The sequence below is a fragment of the Amblyraja radiata genome, chromosome X (genome assembly GCF_010909765.2).
Source record: "Amblyraja radiata isolate CabotCenter1 chromosome X, sAmbRad1.1.pri, whole genome shotgun sequence".
In the NCBI taxonomy this organism is placed as follows: Eukaryota; Metazoa; Chordata; class Chondrichthyes; order Rajiformes; family Rajidae; genus Amblyraja; species Amblyraja radiata.
This window is the reverse complement of record NC_045999.1, coordinates 11,543,924-11,569,955: the sequence shown is the minus strand read 5'-3', so window position 1 is coordinate 11,569,955 and position 26,032 is coordinate 11,543,924. Positions and strand designations below refer to the sequence as shown.

The following is a 26,032-nucleotide window of genomic DNA, read 5'->3' as shown; positions in this document are numbered from 1 at the left end:
ATCAGAAACATAATTTCAGCTTCAGAAGGATAAGACAGAGTACATGACAAGAAAACTGTGTTCTTTATATTGAAGGTTGTGGTGAAGAATATAAGAACTACATGGTCCGCTTGTTGACCTACCTGCCAGGAACTCAACTACTGGGGATCTCTGCAGACCCACAGATCTTGTACAAAATTGGCCGAACACTTGCTCAGATTAACAAAGCTCTGACAGTAAGTCCATTTATTCAACTTCCAGCCATTCTGTGAATAAGCCGTGTCTGAAACCAGTTTGCTTGTGTTGGTCAAATTAAAGCGCCATCTTGTGGTGACAGATCAGAACTACTTTGCACCTTGAAACAATCAGTACATTTTGAAGTAGTTTTTTAAAAGGCTTCCTTCTTATTTACACAAAAGGTTACAAGTTGCTGGATTCGCTCAGCAGAACAGGGATCGTCTTTAGAGAAGATGGAAAGGTGACGTTTCAGATCGAGACCCTTCTTCAGACTGATTATGGGAAGGGGGGGAGAAGAAAGCTAGAAAAGGGGGAGAGACGGGACTATGTGGCAACTAATAGATGGACACAGGCCAGGGGGGGTTTTGATGGGCAGATGGTTGGAACAAAGGCCAGAGAAAAGCAGATGAGAGACAGGGTTGAAGAGTTGCAGATTGTGAAGCTAGAGGATGGAAAGTAATAGGGGGTGGGGAAGGGAGAAATAGTTGGGAGTTCATGTGTACAATGAGTTAACCTCACATTCCCCATTATCTAAAGTGCATTGATCTGTTCATCTTGATCCAACTTTAAAGATCTATCCTCTAAACATGACTAATGCCCCTGTCCCACTTAGGAAACCTGAACGGAAATCTCTGGAGACTTTGCGCACCACCCAAGGTTTCCGTGCGGTTCCCGGAGGTTGCAGGTGGTTGCCGGAGGTTGCACGTAGTGGAAGCTGGTAGGGAGACTGACAAAAACCTCCGGGAACTGCACGGAAACCTTGGGTGGGGCGCAAAGTCTCCAGAGGTTTCCGTTCAGGTTTCCTAAGTGGGACAGGGGCATAACTGTCAGTATCTGACCCTGGTTGGTGTTAAGTTTTAATAGAAAGACAAATTTTCCTGACAATTCTCTTGACGTTACCTCAAAACTGCACTGGTGATGGTTGAGCGTAACGGACTTGTCCAATCATTAGGAATTCAAGCACACCAACATTAAGAGTCTGCAGCGAGATTCTGACACCTGGAACCTTTCAAACACTCACCAGCTGCACAAGTACCTGTTCGCAGTGAAGAACACCAGCGATCGCCAAATTGTGGAGCAAATTATTCAGCAATTTATGAAGAAGATACTTCCAAATATCAACAACTTTCATAAAAGTAAGTGCCTCTCTTTCTTGATCATGAGGGTAACAGAATGACATTTCAGATCAGGTGGAGAGTTGTGAACAAGTAGAGGTATAAGTGGACCATGGTACACCCGCTTCACCTTCTGACACATGGTGCACAATGGAATGGAATATTGGCTGTGGTGCTCATAGAGCTAGCTGGTTGGTCATTTCAATCAACAACCAATACCATTACTATTATTTTCAATCATAACAGATCCCACTTCAAGATATAAGAAGGCAAAGGGAACTTTCCACAGTTGGATCTTGCTTATTGATTGATGTGTATTTTAATCACAGTTGGGGTATGGTGGTGGCACAGCAGTTAAATTGCCAAACAAGTGATCCAGGGAATGGAGCCAAGTCTAACTCCCCATTTACTGTCCTCGCTCAACTGATGAATCCGTGCTCCTTCATGTTGAACAACACTTGGAGAAGCACAGAAAGTAACAAGGGCACAGGATGTGTTCTGGGTGAGGGCCTCAATGTCCATGACTAAGAGTGGCTTGACAGCATCATCATTGATGGAGCTGGTTGGACCCTGAGGCACATTGCTGCCCGATTAAGTCTGTGGTAAGTGGCGAGTGAACCAAACTACCGATGGATGATCTCATTCTCACTAATCTACACCCCTTTCCATCATCTAGCTTCACAATCAACAATTCTTCATGGGGGGGTTGTGGGAGCGGAGGGGTTGTGAGGGGAGGTGTGGGGGGGAGGAGGTATGTGGGCGGGGGAAGTTGTGGGGAGGATAGGTGTGTGGGTGGGGTGGTTGTGGGGGTGTTAACGGTGGAGTTATCGGGGGAGAGGGGTGTGTCGGCGTGTGTGGAAGGCAGGGAGAGAGCTTGGAGAAAAGACGGGGAAGAGCCATGGCGGAGAAGGAGTATCACGGGGGAGGGGGGCAGGAGCCAGCGAGGGGGACCAGAGGGGTAGGGGCTGGAGCTGGCGATGCAATGGGGACTCACAGCGGGTGCTGGTCACTGGTCGTTCTCCTCTGCCGGGATCAGAGTCTACGCTTTCCATTTGACGACATCGGCAATATCGCCGACTCTGTGCCAGCCGGGCTGGGCTGGGCCGGGCCATTATCGGTCTGTCCGAAATTGCATCTGGTTGGAGACCTCTGTCGGCCAATCAGAGCGTCCCTCAGCTCAAGTAAAGATGCGATGGCGCAGGAAGGGGCGGACCATCCCGGGGAGTGACAGTAAAAGAGACTAATCTGCGCCACGCTGACTGGCAGGAGAGGAGATCGATCTGCGCATGCGCGATTTTAAACCTCACTAACTTTTACATTATGCCACCGATTGGAACGGAACGGTACACTCACAGCACAGGAGAACGGTGAGTGAGTTGGCAAAAAATCGTAGCACTATCGCGTACATTTTTTGCGCAAATAGACAAACCGTGCAAACCGGAAGATATGAAGATTAGAGTTTTAGTTGTGTATACATGGTAAAATGTTGCAACATTTGTATGTCCAACAGGCATTATTCACGGGGACTTCAGTCACACCAACATTCTTGTGCAGCCTCTTCATTCATCAGCTGATTGCTGCAACGTAGCAGGTCACATGCAGCAGGAACTGGAGATTTCTGGCATCCTGGACTTTGGCGACACGGCTTGTGGTTACTATGTGTATGACTTGGCCATCTGCATAATGCACCTCATGCTGGACAGCGAAGACCCCCTGCATGTTGGAGGCCATATTCTCGCAGGTTTCGAGAGTGTGATCCCTTTAACTCTCCAGGAAAGGGATGCCTTGTATTTGCTGGTTCTTTGCAGGTTTTCCCAGGCGCTGGTTTTAGGGACATATAATATTCTGCGTTACCCAGACAATGAAGAGTACCTACAGATCACAACAAGAACTGGCTGGAAGCATTTACACCAACACTGGGAGCTAGGAAAAGAAGCAGTGGAGAAGCTTTGGTTTGAGACGGCCAAGTACTACCTCACTCTGTGAAACCTCCATTGGTTCTCAGTGCCGGAGTATCATTGCCTCTCCCACAACATCCATATTTGAAAGAAAGATTAAAACACAATCGAGCAATATTCCTACCATTTGAAATTATATCCAGATGGATTTTAAGCCATTTTTCACTGGCATCCTCTAGTTTAGTTTAGTTTATTGTCACCTATACCGAGGTACAGTGAAAAGCTTTTGTTGCATGCTAACTAGTCAGCAGAAAGACAATACATGATTACAATTGACCCATTTACAGTGTATAGATACTTGATAAGGGAATAACGTTTAGTGCAACGTAAAGCCAGCAAAGTCCAATCAAGGATAGTCCGAGCATCAACAAAGAGGTATATAGTTGGTCAGCACTGCTCTCTGGTTTATGTTTTCGCTGGCCATCTTTCATTCACATTTCCCACTGTAACTGAATCAACATTCCAAGTGTGAACCTCTCTACAATCACTGAGTCCCAGTCTAGAGCTTCCCCTGCGTGGACCTGAAACGGTGCAGCCAACCATCATGAGATGTGATGCCTGGTAAATAGTCTCACTATCCTCTGTCTGATTGTCCTGCACATACTGGAACACAAATCTTGGAACTAATCTCCAAACCTCACACCATTCCCGATTACATAGTGGGTAATGTTCTGTCAGGTTTGTGTTTGTAAATGATCTACAATTTGTACATGAATGGGATTGAAATTGCACCAAAACGCCTCCACATGTTGATTGACACTGTTATTTACATTGTCAATAGCTGAATCTTCACCCAAGGATCTGTTGTGAAACGCTCTTTGAAGACCAGTTCACATACCATGTACACATTGCAAAGCAGTTCGGAGAATTTCTTCTTCATTGCCATTTGGCCACGTTTTTCTTTCCTCATGTAATGTCAGAGTTCATTCATCTCCTTCCACTTCAACTCCATGCAGGCACTTTTGTCGTGCACTATCCTTTGCCAGTCTCTTCCAACAACCCCCATCACCACTTCCATTGTTTAATTCTTGCTGTCTTCCATCCTTCACCACTTGCTCTGCAATCGAAAACTTGTACCAACTTTCCTTTTTCCATTTCTAACGAAAGATCACCAAACTGAAATGTTAACTCTTCTTCCCTCTACACAATAGGTGAGAATTATTTATAGAGTGATACAGTGTGGAAACAGGCCCTTCACTTGCCCACACGGGCCAACATGTCCCAGCTATACTAGTTCCACCTGCCTGCGTTTGGTTCATATCCCTCCAAACTTGTTCTATCCATGTACCTGTCTAACTGTTCCTTAAACGTTGTGACAGTCCCAGCCTCAACTACCTCCTCTGGCAGCTTGTGCTATACACCCACCACCCTTTGTGTGAAAAAGTTATCCCTCAGATTCCTATCAAATCTTTTCCCCTTCACCCAGAACCTATATCCTCTGGTCCGCGATCCCCCTACTCTGGGCAAGAGATTCTGTGCACCTACCTGATTTATTCCTCTCGTGATTTTATACACATGCAACATTTGCAGCATTTTAAATGTGTGTTTTATATAATTATGGATGGATATGGTGAAGGGATGATATAATGATTTGATACTGTGAGGATATGGAAGCCTAGCGAGATGCAGTGCTCCTGGTGTTATGACCCAAAACCCGGAAAGATAAAAATATAAATATTCTGACATGTGAATTGTGTTTCAATTTTATGCTGAAATTTTCCTCACACTGGTTATAAACTGATTATAACGGAACTATGTATACATTAAAACTCTCAACATGAAAATATTTAACAGTGGGCTGCAAAGTAGCGCAGCGGTAGAGTTGTGACCTTACAATGCCAGAGACCTGTGTTTGATCCTGACTACAGGTGCTGTCTGTACAGAGTTTGTACGTTCTCCCTGTGACCGTATGGGTTTTCTCCAGGGGCTCGGGTTTCCTCCCACATCCCTAAGATGTACAGGTTTACAGGTTAATTGACTTTGGTAAGTTGTTCAATTGTCCCTAGTGTGTGTTGGGTAGAGAGCAGGATCGCTGGTCGGCGCAAACCTGGTGGGCCGAAGGGCCTGCTTCCGTGCAGTATCTCTAAACGTCTAAAGTTGCTGGTTTTGAATACATGGGAATGACATTTCAAGAACCAGACATAACTCTGGATATTAATAGGAATTGCACAGAACCACTGTGGAGTTCAGGGCCTTTTTTTCCTTTCACCCTTCAATCAGATCAACATTTATGAAATGATAAAGTAACATAAAATAAATACCGAGTACAACCTTGCAAAAAGCCCTGTAAATTACACCATGTTGATATTATTTCTATGAGCAACTTTATCACATGCAACTAAAAAATAAAATTGATAAAAATATTTGTCACATTCATTTTAATTTAACCTGTGTGATGCAAGGCGGAACTTCTCACTGTAATTCTATTTTTTTAAAAAACTTATACCATAACGTAACATAGAATGAAAATAGAAAACACTGAAGATACTTAGTAGCTCAGGCAGCATCCGTGGAGAGAGAAATAGGGTTAACACTATACATGAATGATCTTTATCAGAACTGGAAATGTGAGCACACAAAGATGTTTTCAATTCCAGGGAAGGGAACGGATGCAAACAAACTACACTTGGATTCAGGCTGCATTTTATCACTAAAATTTCTTCACAGTAGTCAAGTCTTTTTTTTTTAAATGCTCTCAATGTCTGTGATAAAATCTTCCATCTCTACTACTTTTCCCATTTCTGTATGGATAAAATTTAACAAATGAAGAAATACAAGGGGCTGCACAGTGGCACATCTGATAGGACTGCTGCCTCACAGCACCATGATCTGGGTTTGATCCAGACCTTGGGTGCAGTCTGTGTGACAGATAATGGCAGGTATTTGCATGTTCTCCCTGGGACTGGTTCCTCCCGTTTCTTCCCACATCCCAAAGACGTGCGGGTTTTCCCAACTTTGGCTTTATTCAAGTGGTCTTGTTCGGACTACTATGCCAGATAAACCCACTCTAGAGGTACTAATTTAATTGATTGAAGTGCATAATCTGTGCAAAATTATTGAGTCTGGATCATCTTTTCCTTGTTAATTCGAGAGCAAATGTTGCCTGGCCTTGCCTAGACAGTAAGGCACAACCTGCTGCCTTTAGAGACCTACTAAAACCGCTCATCAAACTTTCTTATGTTAAAGAACGCTTGACCCAACACTTCTTCCTTTCCTCATACAATTTCTCTCCAATCATGATAGTTTGACTATTGCAATTACACAACGCAGTTAATATATTCAAGATAACTGGCTGTGTCACTGTGAGTGTCACTGTGAGTGTGTCACTGTGAGTGTGTCACTGTGAGTGTGTCACTGTGAGTGTACCACTGTGAGTGTCTCACTGAGTGTGTCACTGGACGATGTGCCACTGTGAGTGTGTCACTGTGAGTGTGTCACTGGGAGGTGCATCACTGGGCAGTGTGTCACTGTGAGTGTGTCACTGTGTGTGTGTGTGTGTCACTAATGTGTTTGATGGAACATTTGATACAAAGAAATATTACATTTTATTATTACAAACAGCAATATTACATTTGGCGATGTAGGATTTCTTACCTTATAGAAGTATTTCCATGGCATCGAGGACATTCTGATGATGTACAAATGATTGTTCAATAAAATTCCATTAATCTGGCCTGCTCACGACTCAGGTGGTTCTGCATTTGCAGATTTTCTGGATTCTTGTAGGTTATTCTATTCGGTAGCACAGTGGTGCAGCTGGTAGTGCTGCTACCTCACAGCACCAGAGACCCAGTTCGATCCTGACCTCAAGTGCTGTCCATGTGGAGTTTGTATGTTCTCCCTGTGACCACATGGGTTTCCGGGTGCTCTGGTTTCTTCCCAAAGACGAGCGGGTTTTCAGGTTAATTGGCCTCTGTAAATTGCCCCGAGTGTGTAGGGAGTGGATAAGAAAGTGGGATAACATAGAACTAGTGTGAACGGGTGATCGATGGCTGGCGTGGACGTGATGGACCCAAGGGCCTGTTTCCACTCTGTATCTCTAAACTAAACTAAATTACCCCACCACACATTTAATTTTTTTTTAATATTGCATGATACCGTAATGTACTCTCCAGTAAACTGAGGATATTTAAAGGGAATATGCGAACTGCCATCTCACTGTGAGGGAAGGAGAGTGGCAAATATCATCTGATGAGCCAGATGTTAAATCATCAGGATATACAAATAGTCAGCGAGTCTTTCACTCTAGTTTCTTTCTAGCCTTGTACACAGTTCATGGCCAACAACTAAGCAAGGATAGACACAAAATGCTGGAGTAACTCAGCTATGCCTCACATTACTTTAAAAATCACTGCAAGGTCTCCCCTCAGCTTCCTCAGCCTCAAGAAAAAAACCGTACCTATCCAGCCTCTCCTCATAGCTCAAACTCTGCAGATGCCATCTTTCTGCAGTGATTAGTGTTTACACCACAGTATCTCATACTGTACATCAATGGTTTGGATGAGGGAATTGAATTCAAGTTTGCCGACAACTCAAAGCTGGAGAGGGCACCTGAGCCGTGAGTAGGATGCAAAGAGGCTCAAAGTTATATAGACTAGTTGTGTGATTGGGAAAATGCATGGCAAATATTTAACGTTGCTAAATGTTGATTATAAAAGCAAGGTTATTATCTAAATGGAAATGGGAAGATGCATCATAATCTGGCTGTATTTGTGCAGCAGTTGTTGAAAGCAAACTTTAGTTTAGTTTAGAGATACAGCACGGAAACAGGCCCTTCGGCCCACCGAGTCCGCACCGACCAGTGATCCCCGCACACTAACGCAATCCTAAACGCACTAGGGACAATTTACAATTAACCTACAAACCTGTACGTCTTTGGAGTGTGGGAGGAAACTGAAGATCTCGGAGAAAACCCACACAGGTCACGGGGAGAACGTACAAACTCCGTACAGACAGCACCCATAGTCAGGATTAAACCCGAGTCTCGGGTGCTGTACCTGCGCCACCGTGCGGCAGCATCTATGGAGCGAAGGAAATAGGCAACGTTTCAGGCTTTCAGACTGAAGAAGGGTTTCAGCCCAAAGATGCTGCCACAACAACTGAGTTTCTCCAGCACTTTTGTCTACCTTGGGACAGCAAGGCTGAGCAAGGAGGAGACAATGAGTTGGTTAGGTACATATTCATTGGAATGTGGAAGAAATGAGAGGAGGGGATTTCACAGAAAGATTTGGTTCTACCAGCTGTGCCACTGAAAGTTGGAATTGTCCACCAGAGACGGCATTGGAGGTGAAGTCATTAAATATATTCAATAAGGTTGTAGACATATTCCATGTGGAAACAAAGAACTGCAGATACTGGTTTAGACGAACGTTAGACACAAAGTGCTGGAAAAACTCAGCGGGTCAGGTTACATCTCTGAAGATAATGGATGGGTATCGTTTTGGGTCAGGACCCTTCAGTTTACTTTAGAGATGCTGCCTGACCCGCTGAGTTGCTCCAACACTTTGTGTTTATCTTTACATATATTCCTTAAAAACATGAGAAAGTGGTACTGAAATGGATGCCCTACTTATGTGAAGACGACCTCCTTCGACCTCCCTTCTACTATGATGAAGACTATCTACCACTACCTTCGATCACCTTCGACTGCCCTCAATTACCTACGACTAACATGCCGACCTACTACGATCTACAACAACTAAGCCTATGAGTAAAAAAAGTATTGATTTTTTTCCATGGTGACCTTTTTTTACTCGTGAGCATTTTTTAACATATTGAAAAAATGCCGCGACCTAGCTGAGGCCTCAAGTACGCCGAGACCACTCTCGAGCATGAAGGAGAGTTACGAAGACCTCCCATGACCTCGTGATGACCATGCTGCGAGTATGAGTCAAGGTGGGCGGCGCGACTTTCGTCAGCAGCGGCCTCTGCAGTCCGTCTGCGTTTTTATTATTTGATGTCTATGTTTTTATGTAGTTTTTGTTATTTTTTGTTGGGGTATGTGTGTGGGGGGGTGGGGGTGGTGTGGGGGGGAGGGGGTAACTTTTAAATCTCTCCCTGCACGGGAGACCCGACCTTTTCTTTGTCGGGTCTCCGTTGTCGTTGGGGCTGCAACGAGGAGCGGCCTCCAACAGGAAGACCGGGGGCTCTGGTGCCGACTACTCACCTCACCGTCGTGGAGCTGGCCGAGTCCAGAGCGGGTGGAGCTGTGGTGGATGCTGCTGCGGCCCGACCTCCGGAGATTCGGTGGCTGCAACTGCGGGTTTGGCGGACAGTGACACCGGGAGCCCGTGGGTCCCTAAAGGGAGACCGCTTTTCGGGGCTTCCGCTACGGCGACTTCTCCCGCCCGAGTTGCGGAGTTGAAGAGCTCCTGGAGCGGGGCCTACATCACCGCCCCGCGCGGCTTGGAATGGCTGCGGGCCTGCGAGCGCACGCCGGGGGCTCTAACACCAAGACCCGGTGTGCGACCTTGCATCACCCGGCGTGGCTTTAATGGCCGCGGGACAATCGCCATCGCCAGCCGGGGGCTTTGACTTTGACTCTGACATCGGGGGGGGGAGTGCAGTGGAGAGATAAGTTTTTTTGGCCTTCCATCACAGCAATGTGATGGGTGTTTATGTAAATTATGTTGTGTCTTGGGTCTATTTGTTTGTAATGTATGGCTGCAGAAACGACATTTCGTTTGGACCTCAAGGGGTCCAAATGACAAATAAATTGAATTGAATTGAATTGAATTGAATTGACAAACTCGCCAGAACTCGTGGATTAGGTCGCCCAAGTGGGACAGGCCCTTCAGGCAGAAAAACGTTGAGGTAGAGATCGCTATGATCTTATTGAATAGCAGGGCAAGCTTGAGTGGCAGAATGGCCCTCTCCTGCCTAATCACTGTGTTTGTTATGAAGTGTCTTGTTGCCCTAGCATGCTAACTGGGTTTTTGTTCTGATTTTCGTCCTCTCTTCTTCCTCGACGGTTGGAATTCCAGCCTCATCTTTCCATTTTATCAGAGTGTAGATCTGTTTGCCTGCCTTTTCAATGTTGAGGCCGAAACTGCGCATCCAGGTCACAGATGATATGTTGAAGTAGCAGTTCATCTGACAATGTTATAAGGTATTTCCCTGAGGATGTGCAACATATGAATGAATGAATGAATGAATGCTCCGGCTAAAAAAAATAAAAAAATAAAAAAAATAAATAAATACAAACACGACAACCATTAACACATATGTACACCTACTAGTAAAATAATAAATATGTATTTGAAAAGAATTAAAAAGAATTTGTCGGCATTTCTTGGAATGACATTTTGCTTCCCCAGCATTCTCTGTTGGAATTTAGCTCTTTTATCGCACGTGGGTAGAAACTATTCTTTAGTCTACCGGTGCGAGCCTTCAGAGACCTGACTCGCCTCCCAGAGGGTAGCAGAGTGAAAAGGTGGTTGGCAGGGTGGGATGTGTCCTGCTTGATATTTGTGGCCCGGCGCAAGCATCGGGCCCTATATATGTCATCCAAGGAGGGCAGGTTAGCGTTTGTAATGTTCTGCGCAGTTTTTATAATTCCCTGCAGCGCCCTCCACTCAGCCACAGTACAGCTAGCAAACCACACCAGGATTCCATAGGAGAGGATACTTTCCATGGCGCATCGGTAGAAGGACAACAGCAGCGGCTGTGAGACGTTTGCTCTCCGCAGAGACCTCAGGAAATACAGCCGCTGATGTGACTTCTTCACGAGAGTGACGGTGTTCATTTGCCATTTGAGGTCCTGGGAGATGTTTATTCCCAGGAACTTAAAGCCAGTGACTCTCTCCACCATGTCTCCTTTGATGTATAAGGGAGCAGGTTCCTCTCTCCTCTTCCTCCTGAAGTCAACGACCAGTTCTTTTATCTTTGATGGATTGAGTACCAGGTTGTTTTTGGTACACTAGACAGTCAGTTTTTGGACTTCATCCCTGTAGGCAGACTCGTCGTTGTTGTTTATCAGTCCCACCACAGTCGTGTCGTCCGCAAACTTGATGATCCTGTTTGTATTGTGTGTTGGTATACAGTCATAAGTGTATATTGTATACAAGATGGGACTCAGCACACATCCTTGTGGCGCTCCTGTGCTAAGCGTCAGGACTGGGGAGTAATTGGACCCCATCCTGAGAGTCTGTGGGCGATCTGTTAAAAAGTCCTTAATCCATCCGCATGTGTTTGCATTAACACCCAGATCAGACAGTTTGTCCACCATTCTGCTGGGGATGATTTCATTAAATGCAGAACTAAAATCTACAAATAACATCCTCACATATGAGCCAGGATGCTCCAGATGTGTCACTGCAGAATGTAGAGCTATGTTGATGGCATCTTCTGTTGACCTATTAGCTCTATACGCAAACTGATGCTGATCCAGGGTGGATGGGAGTGAGGACTTAATGTGGGCCAGGTCCTGCCGTTCAAAACACTTCATCACCGTTGAAGTGAGAGCAACAGGTCTATAGTCATTCAAGCTGGTAATGGATTTTTTTTGGGTACAGGCACGATGGTAGCAGTCTTAAAGCATTTAGGGACAGTGCACGTTGACAGAGAGAGGTTAAAGATGTCGCTAAAAACCTCCGCTAATTGGTCTGCACAGTCCCGCAATACTCTCCCTGGGATGCCATCTGGTCCAGCAGCCTTCCTGGGGTTGACCCTGCGGAGTGCTCTTCTGATGTCCTCCGTACTCACAGTGAGTGGCGGGTTGTCAGTGCTGGGTGCGGCTGCAGGTGCAGGCTCCGCCTCATTCAGCTCAAAACGGGCGAAAAAGTGGTTGAGCTCCTCAGCTAGCGAGTTGTTACTGCTGCAGATGATCGGCCCCCCCCTTGCCCTTGTAGTTTGTGAGTTGCTGAATGCCCTGCCAGACACGCATTGGACAGAAAAAGCATCCAGTGGTAAATTCTGTACTGCATCTTGGTGGAACCAGTCTGTTGGGGGTGAGCGGTCTTGTCCACCAGCTGGGAATTTAGTTTAGTTTAGTTTAGTTTAGAGATACAGGGCAGAAACAGTGGTGCATGCAAAAGGACTCTTAGCTATGGTAGAGGAGAAGCCATGGTTTAAGAAGGAAAAAATCTCAGAGGCACCTGTGCCGAAAATATTGTCAGAACAGCTTTGAATGAAGCAGCGGAATGGAGGGAATGGTACAATGCATCTACGTTCAATTGTTAATTGAGGTGGTTGACAACAACAGCCTCGGTGGAGGGCTGGGTGGAATAAAACTACTGGATGTAGGAATCTTGCTGGTAATACAGAAACTCTACCAACAGGCAGCCATACCGGACGTCCCTGCTCCCTTCGGAAAGACATTTAGCATGCTGGTTCCCAAGAAGAGCAAGGTGACATGCCTCAACAACCACTGAACAGTGACACTCACACCATTGTGAAGAAGGGTCTCGACCCAAAACCTTCTATCCAGAGATGCTGCCAGTCCCGCTGAGTTAATTTGTGTCTATCTTCAGTGTAAACCAGCATCTGCAGTTCCTTCCTACACATGCATTGTGATGAAGTACTTCGAGAGATTGGTTGTGGTACAAAATCAACTCCTGCCTCAGTGTTGACCTGGACCCACTTCAATTTGCTTACTGCCACAGCAGATCAATAGTGATTCAAGATTCAAGAGAGTTTATTGTCATGTGGCCCAGATAGGACACATGACAATAATGGAATGGAATAATGACTGGAATCCTGCTGGCTTTCCATTCTGCGCTGACTACTGGGATAATAGAGGATTTACTCTCAGAATAGGACTGCAGACACCTCTCTGACTGTGAAGATTACACGTTCTGTGTTACAGCCCACTGGAATCCATGGGAAGGCAACACCACCCTCTTTAGAGGAGTAGAATCCGGGCCGACCTTAGGATTGCGGGGCCCAATTGGGAACAATTTTGGTGAGCCCCAGGTTCCCAGCCAAGGTCTGTAGAATCATAGAAATACAAATAAAGTCTATTATAGACTTTATATCTCTATGGTAGAATGGATAGTAATCAAAATGTGCGCTTAAAAAGTGCCTGCGAGTTAATGGACCAAACAGATCTAAGCTACATTTTAATATAAAATTGCATACATGTAAGCCTACAAGTAACAAACAAAATGTGTAGCTCACCTCTGAAAAGTACATAGTTACAATATCACTTGTTTTAGTGACTGTAAAATGAAACAAAAATTTTTTTAATTAACTAGATCCTGGCAAACTAGTCCAGGCATTAAGTTTTGGGCTTCAGCCCCATCCTACCCTTTAGGCTTCTACCCCACCCTAACTTAGTTGTGTGTGTGTGTATGTTAGTTGTCTGTGCGTGATGTATGTGTGTGTGGGAGGGAAGGAGAGAAGGGAGGCAGGGAGAGAAGGGAGGAAGGAGAGAAAGAAGGGAGGGAGGGAAGGAGAGAAGGGAGGGAGGGAAGGTGAGAAGGGAAAAGAGAGAGGAAGGAGGGAGGGAAAGAAAGAAGTGAGGGAGGGAAGAAGGGAAGGGAGGGAAGGGAAGAGGAGGAGAGGGCCGGTGGTGGGAGCGGATGCCGGGGTCAGGGCGAACGCATGTGGCTGAGGCCGAGGTTTGTAAACGTTACTCCAAACCCCGGTCCAGCCCTCCCTGTATTGTTCACCGTGTCTCCCCGGGGAGAGAGAGGGGTGGAGCCGGGGCTGTGTGCGTGAAGCACGGCGACTGGAGGGGTGGTAGCGCTGCCCTGGGACCGTGAGAGACCGCCCCCTCTCTCCCTTCTCCATTCCCCCGTACTCCGCCCTCCCTGTCTACCCCTTTCTTCCCCTTCCACCCCTCTACTCTCTCTCCACCCGTCTCTCCCCCCTCCACCCGGGGTAGATCTACCCGAGCCGAGAGTACATTACTCCAAAGATCCTAGAGCGGAGCTTTGGATTACTCTAGTGCGGGGCCCCCCTTAGGCGTGGGGCCCAATTGGGGGCAATCGGTCCAATCGGCTTAAGGCTGGCCCTGAGTAGAATGTAAAGCTGGAGGGAGCGATGGAAGGGGAGAGAGGGAGGGAAACATTGAACTTTGATGTATTCTAATTCTTTCAGTGTTACAAAACCTGAAAGTGCAGACACATTTCTCCCACCACCCATCACTGTTCCTTTCCCCTCCTCTGTACATTTATCTTCCACCCCTTCCATCTTCCCTATTTCTATTTGTTTATGGTGGGGGTGATGGCCAAGGAACGAATGCTTCACTTAAACGTTTGGTTATGAGTTGTCAGCTTTGTGACTGAATTAAATTACTGACCCGGGGCCTGTTTATACAACCTTTGTCATTCTGCACACCCTTTTTTTCTGCATTATTTATCTATCCAACACTCCCTGATGAAGCACGCTGTGTGGCAACTGAATGTGTTGGAGAAATTGGACTATCTGGCTGTTTGCTGGAGGACAAAATAACTCCCTGAAGTTGTTCTGGTGTTGAACTGTCTGTTCCATCTCAGGTGTTAGTACCTGATTTGTTGGTACTGTGCTCTTATTTATGACTCCTAGATTCCTTAGCTCAGGTCTGCTCAGAGGGCTGCTCTTTACAAATAAAATGTATGCTGTGGAAATTCCTCTGCAGTCACAGTACTAACCTGAGTTGAAGCAGAGAACAACACTCAGATACGGCTAAAGAGCTAATTTAGCAACCCCTGCCAAACATACATCCTAGGCAACTGTACCTTCAACCGGACAGAGCTGGTATGTTATGACAGTAAAATGCATGTGTTTAAGATCTATCATAACAAAACCAGACATGCTTGAAGCATTCAGCAGGTTAGACAGCATTTTTTCATGTGGGTGGTAACAGATGTACTGATTATATTTATTTGCGTTACTGTGGTATTCATAGGTTTTGAGTGCATGTTGATTTGCGCTCAGAGTAGGACTGCAGATTTCTACACCTGTCTGACTGTGAAGATTACACATTCTGTGCTGCGGACCACCGGAATCCATCGTAAGGCAACACCACCCTCTTTAGGGGAGTAAACCACCAGGTGGCCGCGATGGCAGCCTCGCCAACAGTCTGTCTGTCCTTTTGTCTCTTGTTTTGTTATTTTGAGTTTGTTTTAAAAGTTTGTGTTAATGTTGTCTGGTTTGTTTTAAATGGGGGGTGGGGCAAACTATGTTTTAATATCTTACCTTGTGACTGTTTTCCGGGTTGTATCGCCGGTCGCTCTGCATCCTAACATCGTGGAGCTGGAGACCTGCTCGGGACTGACTTTGAGCCCCACAGTTATCTTACTTTAGAGTCCAGAAGATAAAGAAAAACGAAGGTAAAGACAAGAGAGCGCTGGAGGGAAAATAACAGCGGAAGTTGTTGGCCGTGCAGATATAAAGATCGAAAATATCGGGATTTTATCGCGTTTGCTCGCTGCATTTCATCAAACCATCAATAACGCCTTAGTTTTGATGAAATGCAGTGAGCAAACGCGATAATTCCCGATATTTTCGATCTTTATATCTGCACGGCCAACAACTTCCGCTGTTATTTTCCCTCCAGCGCTCTCTTGTCATCCTTTGATGTGGGGTGGAAGATTGCAACCTTCACGTGGTCCGCCCTGTTTCGACTAATGCAATCAACTCGACGTGCACAAACGGAAGATCAAATAGAACAAATTGTCCAACAACTTTAGGCTGTGCACGCCACATGAAAGAAGAAGAAGTTCCTTTGAAGCGCAGCCAGCTGTAACAACACATGACAAGCCCTAGAGAGTTCTCTTTACTAAGATTAAATACAAATAGAATATTGAATATCATGTTTAAGAAAGAACTGCAGATGCTGGAAAAATTGAAGGTGCTGGAGAAACTCAACGGGTGAAGCAGCATCTATGGAACGAAGGAATAGGTGACTTTTCAGGTCAAGACACTTCTTCGGACTCTGAATAGTTTTTTTTTATATTAGTGTTTTTAAGAACTTATTGTGATTGGCGATAAGGAATTAGAAAGTGGACAACATTTAAATCGGTCAATATCTGTGTAAAGGCAGATGTTTGCGAGCTGAATTTTAGAGCAGTGCGGAAACTGGACTGTGCTGCTCACCTTGGGCACAGGTAATTAAAGTGTGTTTGGGGAAAGAATGCAAATTGTCAGAGTCGAGTTGCATGGTGACGACAATGGGACGAGCAAAAGATACCTTGGTCGGCAGAGATGAATTGGGCTGAAGGGCCTTTCCATGCTATGACTGTGACTGAGCCTGCGAAAATGTAAAATATTAAAAATGCCAGAGTAGTCCAACAATTTCCAAACCTCAAATTCCAAATTCTGATTTATTATAGGACTTAGATTATAAAATATGTTCCCCTGCGGATTGACGTGTACGTTGTAGAAGGGGTGCCCGTGCTTCATGTTCAGCTAGGGGGCAGATCCATCTGCAAATTACAAATTGTAGGAGTTTGCAGAGAATTGATGGGGTCAGTTCACTCAAAGTGGTTAAATGTCTGGAAATAAGTCAGTTGAACACAGTGGTAAAGAACAGCGTGCAAACTCAAGGCCACAGGCAACAAGATCCCAAATAGAACTGTGAAAGTCTGTGTGAAAGTTGTCAGTTGAATTCCATAGTTTTTGTTTTGGTTTGTTAGTTCTCATATGTGCAGTTTTTAGTGAAAGTCTGTAGTACCCTTCAATACTCCGCTCCGATACCACACAAACACTGTGCCTGAGTAAATAGCTTGAAACGCTACCAATTCAGCATAACTAATTAATACTACAATATTAGAATTTGTCTCGAGATTCTAAACTCCATAATTTCTGTTTGTAGCTGTTAGCGTCCCCTTGGGGAGTAGGGCCATTTTAGTTACAATCATATTCATTCACAGGACCCAGCGCACAGATAGCTAGTCAAAGACTGCAACCTCGACGCTCGCGGCTCTGACAGGACCTTGATCCTTAACCAAACCACCCGTCGCAATTGCTATTCCCTGTTTGGTGCCGCAATTGCCCCCCATATCCCTCTCGGCAACATTTACTTGTATACAAGGAGAGCAGCGCTGTCCCTGTCACTGTACTCTGAAATTACAATCAGAACATTTAAATTTTAATACAGATTTTGACCCTTGGAATTGTACGCACTTTCTAATTTCTTATCATCAATAACAATACGTTCTCAAAACATTGATATACAAATGCAGTAACACTAATACAAGTAAACCTACATTCTATTTAATCCTTTATTTACTTTTCAATATCAAGAACCATGTAGTATGGTTGGGGTACGTCAATGAGTACCTATCAGGGACATTGATGTTCATCAATGAATACCTAAAGGTTGTTGTGCTGCACAGCTATCCTAACCTTGGTCATACTGCAGTTTCCACAGAGTGTGACATTCACTTATTTAATGTGTTTCATTCTTCTCCTGTCTTTCAGATGACTGACTCCGATGAAACTGCTGTAATCAGACCCTCATTGAGTGAGGCCCAGGTGGTGGAGTTGGTCGGACGGTTGTACGGTCTGAAGGTTTCAAAAGTCAAACCACTGCCCAGCTACATGGACCAGAACTTCCACATCCTGGTGTGCGAGACCCAGGAAGGTGGAGATCACGGGGAGAGCTACGTCCTCAAGGTTCTGAACACTGCCGAGAGCCAAGACACTGATTTGATGGAAGTACAAACGCGAGTCATGATGTTCCTAAACCAGAAAGGTTTTCCTACAGCCACACCAATCACAACCATTGATGGCAAGATTCTGTCCCTGGAGACAATCAGTGAGTTTCATTCATTGGTTTCTCTGCATTTTCTGATGTTTGACAATTCTCTTAAAATATTAAAACTAATCAGAAACATAATTTCAGCTTCGGAAGGATAAGACAGAGTACATGACAAGAAAATTGTGTTCTTTTTATATTGAAGGTTGTGGTGAAGAATATAAGAACTACATGGTCTGCTTGTTGACCTACCTGCCAGGAACTCAACTACTGGGGATCCCTGCAGACCCACAGATCTTGTACAAAATTGGCCGAACACTTGCTCAGATTAACAAAGCTCTGACAGTAAGTCCATTTATTCAACTTCCAGCCATTCTGTGAATAAGCCGTGTCTGAAACCAGTTTGCTTGTGTTGTTCAAATTAAAACGCCACCATGTGGTGACAGATCAGAACTACTTTGCATCTTGAAACAATCAGTACATTTTGAAGCAGTTTTTTTAAAAGGCTTCCTTATTTACACAAAAGGTTACAAATTGCTGGAGTCGTTCAGCAGAACAGGCAGTGTCTTTAGAGAAGATGGAAAGGTGACGTTTCGGATCGAGACCCTTCTTCAGACTGATTATGGAGAGGCGGGAGGAGAAGAAAGCTGGAAAAGGGGGAGAGACGGGACTAAAAGCCCTGTCCTACTGTACGAGATCATTCAAGAGCTCTCCCGAGTTTAAAAAAAAAATCGAACTCGTGGAAGCACGTAGAATGTGCGTAGCGGGTACGTCGGAGCTCGGGGACGTCACTTAGCGGCTCGTAACGCTAACGGCAGGTACTCGGGAAACGCGGTAAGATCGGGAAGACTCGTTAAGATTTTTCAACATGTTGAAAAATGTCCACGAGAGCCCCGATTACCTACGAGCCGCCATTACCGTAAATCTCCGGGTTTGAATCAGGGCAAACTCGGGAGAACTCTTGAATGAACTTGTACAGTTAGGGAATTTAAAGACCTGTCTTATGGTACGAGTTCATTCCAAGAGCTCTCCCGAGTTTGCCCTGATTCGAACTCGGAGATTTACGGTAATGGCCACTCGTCGGTACTCGGGGCTCTCGTGGACATTTTTCAACATGTTGAAAAATCTTCACGTGTCTTCCCGTGCTTACCTGCCGTTAGCGAGTCTTCCCGAGTACCTGCCGTTAGCGTTACGAGCCGCTAAGAGACGTCCCCGAGCTCCGACGTGCCCGCTACGTTCATTCTCCGTGCTTACCACAAGTTTGATTTTTTTTAAATTCGGGAGAGCTCTTGGAATGAACTCGTACCGTGGGACAGGGCTTTTAGGTATTGCAATTTAGCTCAGGAGGTCAGACAGTATCTCCAGAAAAGGAAACAGAATTAACATTTCAGGTCAAAGACTGAGAAGATTACTGAGAGTCGGATTGTCAAGGAAGACTCTCTCTAACCTCTACAGGTGCACAGTCGAGAGCATACTGACCGGTTGCATCGTGGCTTGGTTCGGCAATTTGAGCGCCCTGTGGAGGAAAAGACTACAAAAAGTAGTAAACACTGCCCAGTCCATCATCGGCTCTGACCTTCCTTCCATCGAGGGGATTTATCGCAGTCGCTGCCTCAAAAAGGCTGGCAGTATCATCAAAGACCCACACCATCCTGGCCACACACTCATCTCCCTGCTACCTTCAGGTAGAAGGTACAGGAGCCTGAAGGCTGCAATAACCAGGTTCAGGAATAGCTACTTTCCCACAGCCATCAAGCTATTAAACCTGGCTCGGACAAAACTCTTATTATTAATAACCACTTTCTGTTATTGCACTTTACCAGTTTATTTATTCATGTGTGTATATATTTATATCATGGTATATGGACACATTTATCTGTTTTGTAGTAAATGCCTACTATTTTCTGTGTGCTTAAGCAAAGCAAGAATTTCATTGTCCTATACAGGGACACATGACAATAAACTCACTTGAACTTGAACTTGAACGACTTGTGTCAGACAGTCATTGTCTAATAATTGAAATTGGTAGAGTTTTGAACATTTTAGTATTTTCCTATATTTTGTTTGAAAGATATATGTAAATTGTTCAATTAACCCTACATTGCTTTGGTACCAGCTGGGTGGGACATTTCATTGTGTAGACACAAAATGCAGGAGTAACTCAGCGAGACAGCAGCATCTCTGGAGAGAAGGGATGGGTGACGTTTCAGGTCGTGACTGTTCTTCCGACTTCTCAACCTGAAATGTCACCCATTCCTTCTATCTAGAGATGCTGCCTGTCCCGCTGAGTTACTCCAGCATTTTGCGTCTATCTTCAGTGTAAACCAGCATCTGCAGTTCCTTCCTACACATTTCATTGTGTAACTTTTATAGTCCACCACAAGCTTTTGCCTTATAATACAATGCCACAGTAGATGCAGACACCTAATTAATGTTGGGCCTTTGGGAGAAAGGACTAGCCAGAGGTAGGTGGCTTCGTACATTGTGTTGTGAACATTTGTATTGAACTTCTGGTTGTTTACAATGAGTTAACCTCACATATCCATTATCTAAAGTGCATTGGTCTGTTCATCGTGATCCAACTTTAAAGATCTATCCTCTAAACATGACGAACTTTGTCAGTATCTAACCCTGGTTGGTATTAGGTTTTAACAGAAAGACAGAATTTCTTGACTATTTCTTGACAATTCTCTTGACGTTACCTCAAAACTGCACTGGTGATGGTTGAGCATAACGGACTTGTCCAATCATTAGGAATTCAAGCACCCCAACATTAAGAGCCTGCAGAGAGATTCTGGCATCTGGAACCTTTCAAACACTCACCAGCTGCACACGTACCTGTCCGCAGTGAAGAACACTAGTGATCGCCAAATTGTGGAGCAAATTATTCAGCAATTTGTGAAGAAGATACGTCCAAATATCAACAACTTTCATAAAAGTAAGTGCCTCTCTTTCTTGATCATGAGGGTAACAGAATGACATTTCAGATTAGATGGAGAGTTAAGAGATGCTGCCTGTCCGGCATAGTTACTCCAACATTTTGTGCCTATACTTTGTAACCTCATGGTCTGGCATATTCCTCACTCTATCATTAAAATCCAACCAGAGGATCAACCCTGATACAGTGAGGAGTACATATTACCTTTTAGGGATGAACTAGACTAGGTGGGATCCGTTGGGTCTCAGTCACCCTGCTCACCCAACGCAACCCATTCCCCAACGCAATATTCCACCACTCACCCCTTCCCCCAACGCAACCCGTTCCTCCAATGCAATATTCCACCACTCACCCATAGCCCCTAACTGCGCAGGCACGGCTCATTTCCCCTCATCCACGAGCACTCCCTCCCCCTCCTCTTCATGTGTGGGAGGAGAGGAGGGGACGGGGGAGGGAAGTGGGTGGGGTGTGTGGCAGGCGGGTTGTGGGGTAGGAGGGGAGGGAGGTTGTGTGTGGGTGGGGAGGTGTATGAGGTTGGTGTGGGGGAGGGGGGATGTGGTCTGGGGTGGGAGGGGAGGTGTGTATGTGTGTGGGAGGGGTGTGGGAGCGGAGGAGCAGGGATATGTTAGGGGGAGGGGGGGTGTGTGGGGGAGGGAGGTATTTGCGGGCAGGGGGTGTATGTGGGCGGAGGGGGGTTGTCGGGGGGAGGGATGTGTGGGTGGGGGGGGTTGTGGGAGTGATGGGTGTGTGGGGGGGTTTGTGCGGGGAGGGGGGTGTGGGCGGGGTTGTGGGGGGAGGTGTGTGTGGGCAGGGGGGTTGTGGAGGGAGGGGTTGTGTGGCCGGGGGTGGTTGTTGGCGGAGGGGGGTGCGTGGGGGAGAGAGCCGGGCCGGGCTGAGCTGGGCCGGGCCATTTTCGGTTCCTCCAAAATTGCGTCCGGTTAGAGACCTCCGCCGGCCATCCAGAGCGTCCATCAGCTCCAGTAAAGATGCGATGGCGCAGGATGAGGCGGACCTTCCCGGGGAGTGACAGGACAATATACAATAGGTGCAGGAGTAGGCCATTCGGCCCTTCGAGCCAGCACCGCCATTCAATGTGATCATGGCTAATCATCCCCAATCAGTACCCCGTTCCTGCCTTCTCCCCATATCCCCTGACTCCGCTATTTATAAGAGCCCTATCTAGCTCTCTCTTGAAAGCATCCAGAGAACCTGCCTCCACAGCCCTCTGAGGCAGAGAATTCCACAGACTCACAACTCTCTGTGTGAAACAGTGTTTCGTCGTCTCCGTTCTAAATTTATTGTGTCATTTTTATATAGTATTTTAACCATATAACCATTTTCGGTAACCATATAACCATATAAATGGCTTACTCCTTATTCTTAAACTGTGGCCCCTGGTTCTGGACTCCCCCAACATTGTGAACATGTTTCCTGCCTCTAGCGTGTCCAAAACCTTAAAAATCTTATATGTTTCAATGAGATATCCTCTCATCCTTCTAAACTCCAGCGTGTACAAGCCCAGCTGCTCCATTCTCTCAGCATATGACAGCCCCGCCATCCCGGGAATTAACCTTGTAAACCTACGCTGCACTCCCTCAATAGCAAGAATGTCCTTCCTCAAATTAGGGGACCAAAACTGCACACACTACTCCAGGTGTGGTCTCACTAGGGCTCTGTACAACTGCAGAAGGACCACTTTGCTCCTTTACTCGACTCCTCTTGTTATAAAGGCCAACATGCCATTCGCTTTCTTTACTGCCTGCTGCACCTGCATGCTTACTTTCACAGACTGATGAACAAAGACCCGCAGATCCCGTTGCACTTCCCCTTTTCCCAACTTGACGCCATTTAGATAGTAATCTGCCTTCCTGTTTTTGCTACCAAAGTGGATAACCTCTCATAAACTTCATCTGCCATGCATCTGCCCATTCCCCCAACCTGTCCAAGTCACCCTGCATTTTCATAGCATCCTCCTCACAGTTCACACTGCCATCCAGCTTTGTGTCATCTACAAATTTGCTAATGTTACTTTCTATCCCTTCATCCAAATCATTGATGTATATTGTAAATAGCTGCGGTCCCAGCCCAGAGCCTTGCAGTGCCCCACCAGTCACTGCCTGCCATTCTGAAAGGGACCTGCTAATCCCTACTCTTTGTTTCCTGTCTGCCAACCAATTCTCTATCCATGTCAGCACTCTACCGCCAATACCATGTGCCCTAATTTTGACCACTAATCTCCTATGTGGGACCTTATCAAATGCTTTCTGAAAGTCCAGGTACACTACATCCACTGGCTCTCCTTTGTCCATTTTCCTAGTTACATCTTCAAAGAATTCCAGAAGATTAGTCAAGGAACTGATCCTGAGTCTATAATTATCACCAATGTATCCACGATTTCTAGAGCCACTTCCTTAAATACCCTGGGATGCAGACCATCAGGCCCTGGGGATTTATCAGCCTTCAGTCCCATCAGTCTATCCAACACCATTTCCTGCCTAATGTGGATTTCCTTCAGTTCCTCCGTCACCCCAGATCCTCTGGCCACTACTATATCAGGAAGATTGTTTGTGTCCTCCTTAGTGAAGACAGATCCAAAGTACCTGTTCAACTCATCTGCCATTTCCTTGTTCCCCATAATAAATTCACCTTTTTCGGTCTTCAAGGGTCCAACTTTGGTCTTAACTAATTGTTTCCTCTTCACATACCTAAAGAAGCTTTTACTATCCTGCTTTATATTCTTGGCTAGCTTACCTTCGTAACTAATCTTTTCTCCCCGTATTGTTTTTTTAGTTATCTTCTGTTGTTCTTTAAACATTACCCAATCCTCTTGCTTCCTGCTCATCTTTGCTACGTTGTACTTCTTCGCTTTAATTTTTATACTGTTCGTGACGTCCCTTGTTAGCCATGGTCGTCCCTTTCTCCCCTTGGAATCTTTCTTCCTCCTAGGAATGAGCTGATCCTGCACCTTCTGTATTATTCCTAGAAATACCTGCCATTGTTGTTCCACTGTCATCCCTGCTAGGGTATCTTTCCAGTCAACTTTGGCCAGCTCCTCCCTCATGGCCCCATAGTCCCCATTATTCAACTGTAACACTAACACCTCCAATCTACCCTTCTCCCTCTCCAATTGTAGATTAAACCTGACCATGTTATGGTCACTACCTCCTAATGGCACATTAACCTCGAGGTCCTTTATCAAATCCGGTTCATTACACAGGAGAAGAGACTAATCCGCGCGGCGTTGACTGGCAGGAGAGGACATCGATCTGCGCATGCGCGATTTTTAAGATTTTTAAACCTCGCTAACTTTTACTTTATGCCACCGATCGGAATAAAACGGTACATTCGCAGCTCAGGAGAATGGTGTGCGTAGCGTTATCGTGTACCGTTTTTACGCAAATAGAAAGACTGCGCAAACCGGAAGATAACAAGATCAGAGTTTTAGTTGTGTATAGATGGTAAAATGTCGCAACATTTGGATGTCCAACAGGCATTATTCACGGAGACTTCAGTCACACCAACATTCTTGTGCAGCCTCTTCATTCATCAGCTGATTGCTCCAATGCAGCAGGTCACATGCAGCAGGAACTGGAGATTTCTGGCATCCTGGACTTTGGCGACACGGCTTGTGGTTACTATGTGTATGACTTGGCCATCTGCATAATGTACCTCATGCTGGACAGCGAAGACCCCCTGCATGTTGGAGGCCATATTCTCGCAGGTTTCGAGAGTGTGATCCCTTTAACTCTCCAGGAAAGGGATGCCTTGTATTTGCTGGTTCTTTGCAGGTTTTCCCAGTCGCTGGTTATGGGGACATATAATATTCTGCGTTACCCAGACAATGAAGAGTACCTACAGATCACATCAAGAACTGGCTGGAAGCATTTACGCCAACTCTGGAAGCTAGGAAAAGAAGCAGTGGAGAAGCTTTGGTTTGAGACGGCCAAGTACTACCTCACTCTGTGAAACCTCCATTGGTTCTCAGTGCCGGAGTATCATTGCCTCTCCCACAACATCCATATTTGAAAGAAAGATTAAAACACAATCAAGCAATATTCCAACCATTTGAAATTATATCCAGATGGATTTTAAGCCATTTTTCACTGGCATCCTTTAGTTTAGTTTAGTTTATTGTCACCTATACCGAGGTACAGTGAAAAGCTTTTGTTGCATGCTAACTAGTCAGCAGAAAGACAATACATGATTACAATTGACCCATTTACAGTGTATAGATATTTGATAAGGGAATAACGTTTAGTGCAACGTAAAGCCAGCAAAGTCCAATTAAGGATAGTCCGAGCATCAACAAAGAGGTAGCTGGTTGGTCAGCACTGCTCTCTGGTTTATGTTTTCGCTGGCCATCTTTCATTCACATTTCCCACTGTAACTGAATCAACAGTCCAAGTGTGAACCTCTCTACAATCACTGAGTCCCAGTCTAGAGCTTCCCCTGCATGGACCTGGAACGGTGCAGCCAACCATCATGAGATGTGATGCCTGGTAAATAGTCTCATTATCCTCTGTCTGATTGTCCTGCACATACTGGAACACAAATCTTGGAACTAATCTCCAAACCTCATACCATTCCCGATTACATAGTGGGTAATTTTCTGTCAGGTTTGTGTTTGTAAATGATCTACAAATTGTACATGAATGGGATTGAAATTGCACCAAAACGCCTCCACATGTTGATTGACACTGTTATTTACATTGTCAATAGCTGAATCTTCACCTAAGGATCTGTTGTGAAATGCTCTTTGAAGACCAGTTCACATACGATGTACACATTGCAAAGCAGTTCGGAGAATTTCTTCTTCATTGCCAATTGGCCACATTTTTCCTTCCTCACGTAATGTCAGAGTTCATTCATCTCCTTCCACTTCAACTCCATGCAGGCACTTTTGTCGTGCACTATCCTTTGCCAGTCTCTTCCAACAACCCCCATCACCACTTCCATTGTTTACTTCTTGCTGTCTTCCATCCTTCACCACTTGCTCTGCAATCTAAAACTTATTCCAACTTTCCTTTTTCCATTTCTAACGAAAGATCACCAACCTGAAATGTTAACTCTTCTTCCCTCTACACAATAGGTGAGAATTAGTCATAGAGTGATACAGTGTGGAAACAGGCCCTTCACTTGCCCACACGGGCCAACATGTCCCAGCTATACTAGTTCCACCTGC

The 26,032-nt window shown here is 45.4% G+C and overlaps 2 protein-coding genes and 1 long non-coding RNA gene across 4 annotated transcripts in view; 2 read left to right on the top strand and 1 right to left on the bottom strand.

Moving 5' to 3' along the window:
• LOC116968284 (hydroxylysine kinase-like) overlaps positions 1-3,468 on the top strand; it is a 6,912-nt gene extending 3,444 nt beyond the window's left edge. The window contains exons 3-5 of the mRNA XM_033014997.1: positions 76-215; positions 1,169-1,352; positions 2,842-3,468. Of these exons, the coding sequence (XP_032870888.1) occupies positions 76-215; positions 1,169-1,352; positions 2,842-3,317 (800 nt within the window). The 3' untranslated portion in view covers positions 3,318-3,468. The remainder of the gene's footprint in view (positions 1-75; positions 216-1,168; positions 1,353-2,841) is intronic.
• Positions 1-17,174, bottom strand: part of LOC116968288 — a 19,066-nt gene extending 1,892 nt beyond the window's left edge. Inside the window, exons 1-2 of the long non-coding RNA XR_004410448.1 lie at positions 17,161-17,174; positions 10,687-10,690 (exon numbers count right to left, since the gene is read on the bottom strand). This is a non-coding gene — a long non-coding RNA (uncharacterized LOC116968288). The remainder of the gene's footprint in view (positions 1-10,686; positions 10,691-17,160) is intronic.
• The window catches only part of LOC116968282 (hydroxylysine kinase-like), a 26,893-nt gene extending 861 nt beyond the window's left edge, over positions 1-26,032 (top strand). Inside the window, exons 1-5 of one of the 2 annotated variants that reach the window (XM_033014996.1) lie at positions 15,118-15,224; positions 17,636-17,972; positions 18,118-18,257; positions 20,667-20,850; positions 24,341-26,031. In XM_033014996.1, coding sequence (XP_032870887.1) covers positions 17,636-17,972; positions 18,118-18,257; positions 20,667-20,850; positions 24,341-24,816 — 1,137 coding nt within the window. In that variant the 5' untranslated portion in view covers positions 15,118-15,224 and the 3' untranslated portion in view covers positions 24,817-26,031. Of the gene's footprint in view, positions 1-15,117; positions 15,225-17,478; positions 17,973-18,117; positions 18,258-20,666; positions 20,851-24,340 lie in introns of those variants that run through there. The other variant, XM_033014995.1, reaches the window with a different exon arrangement.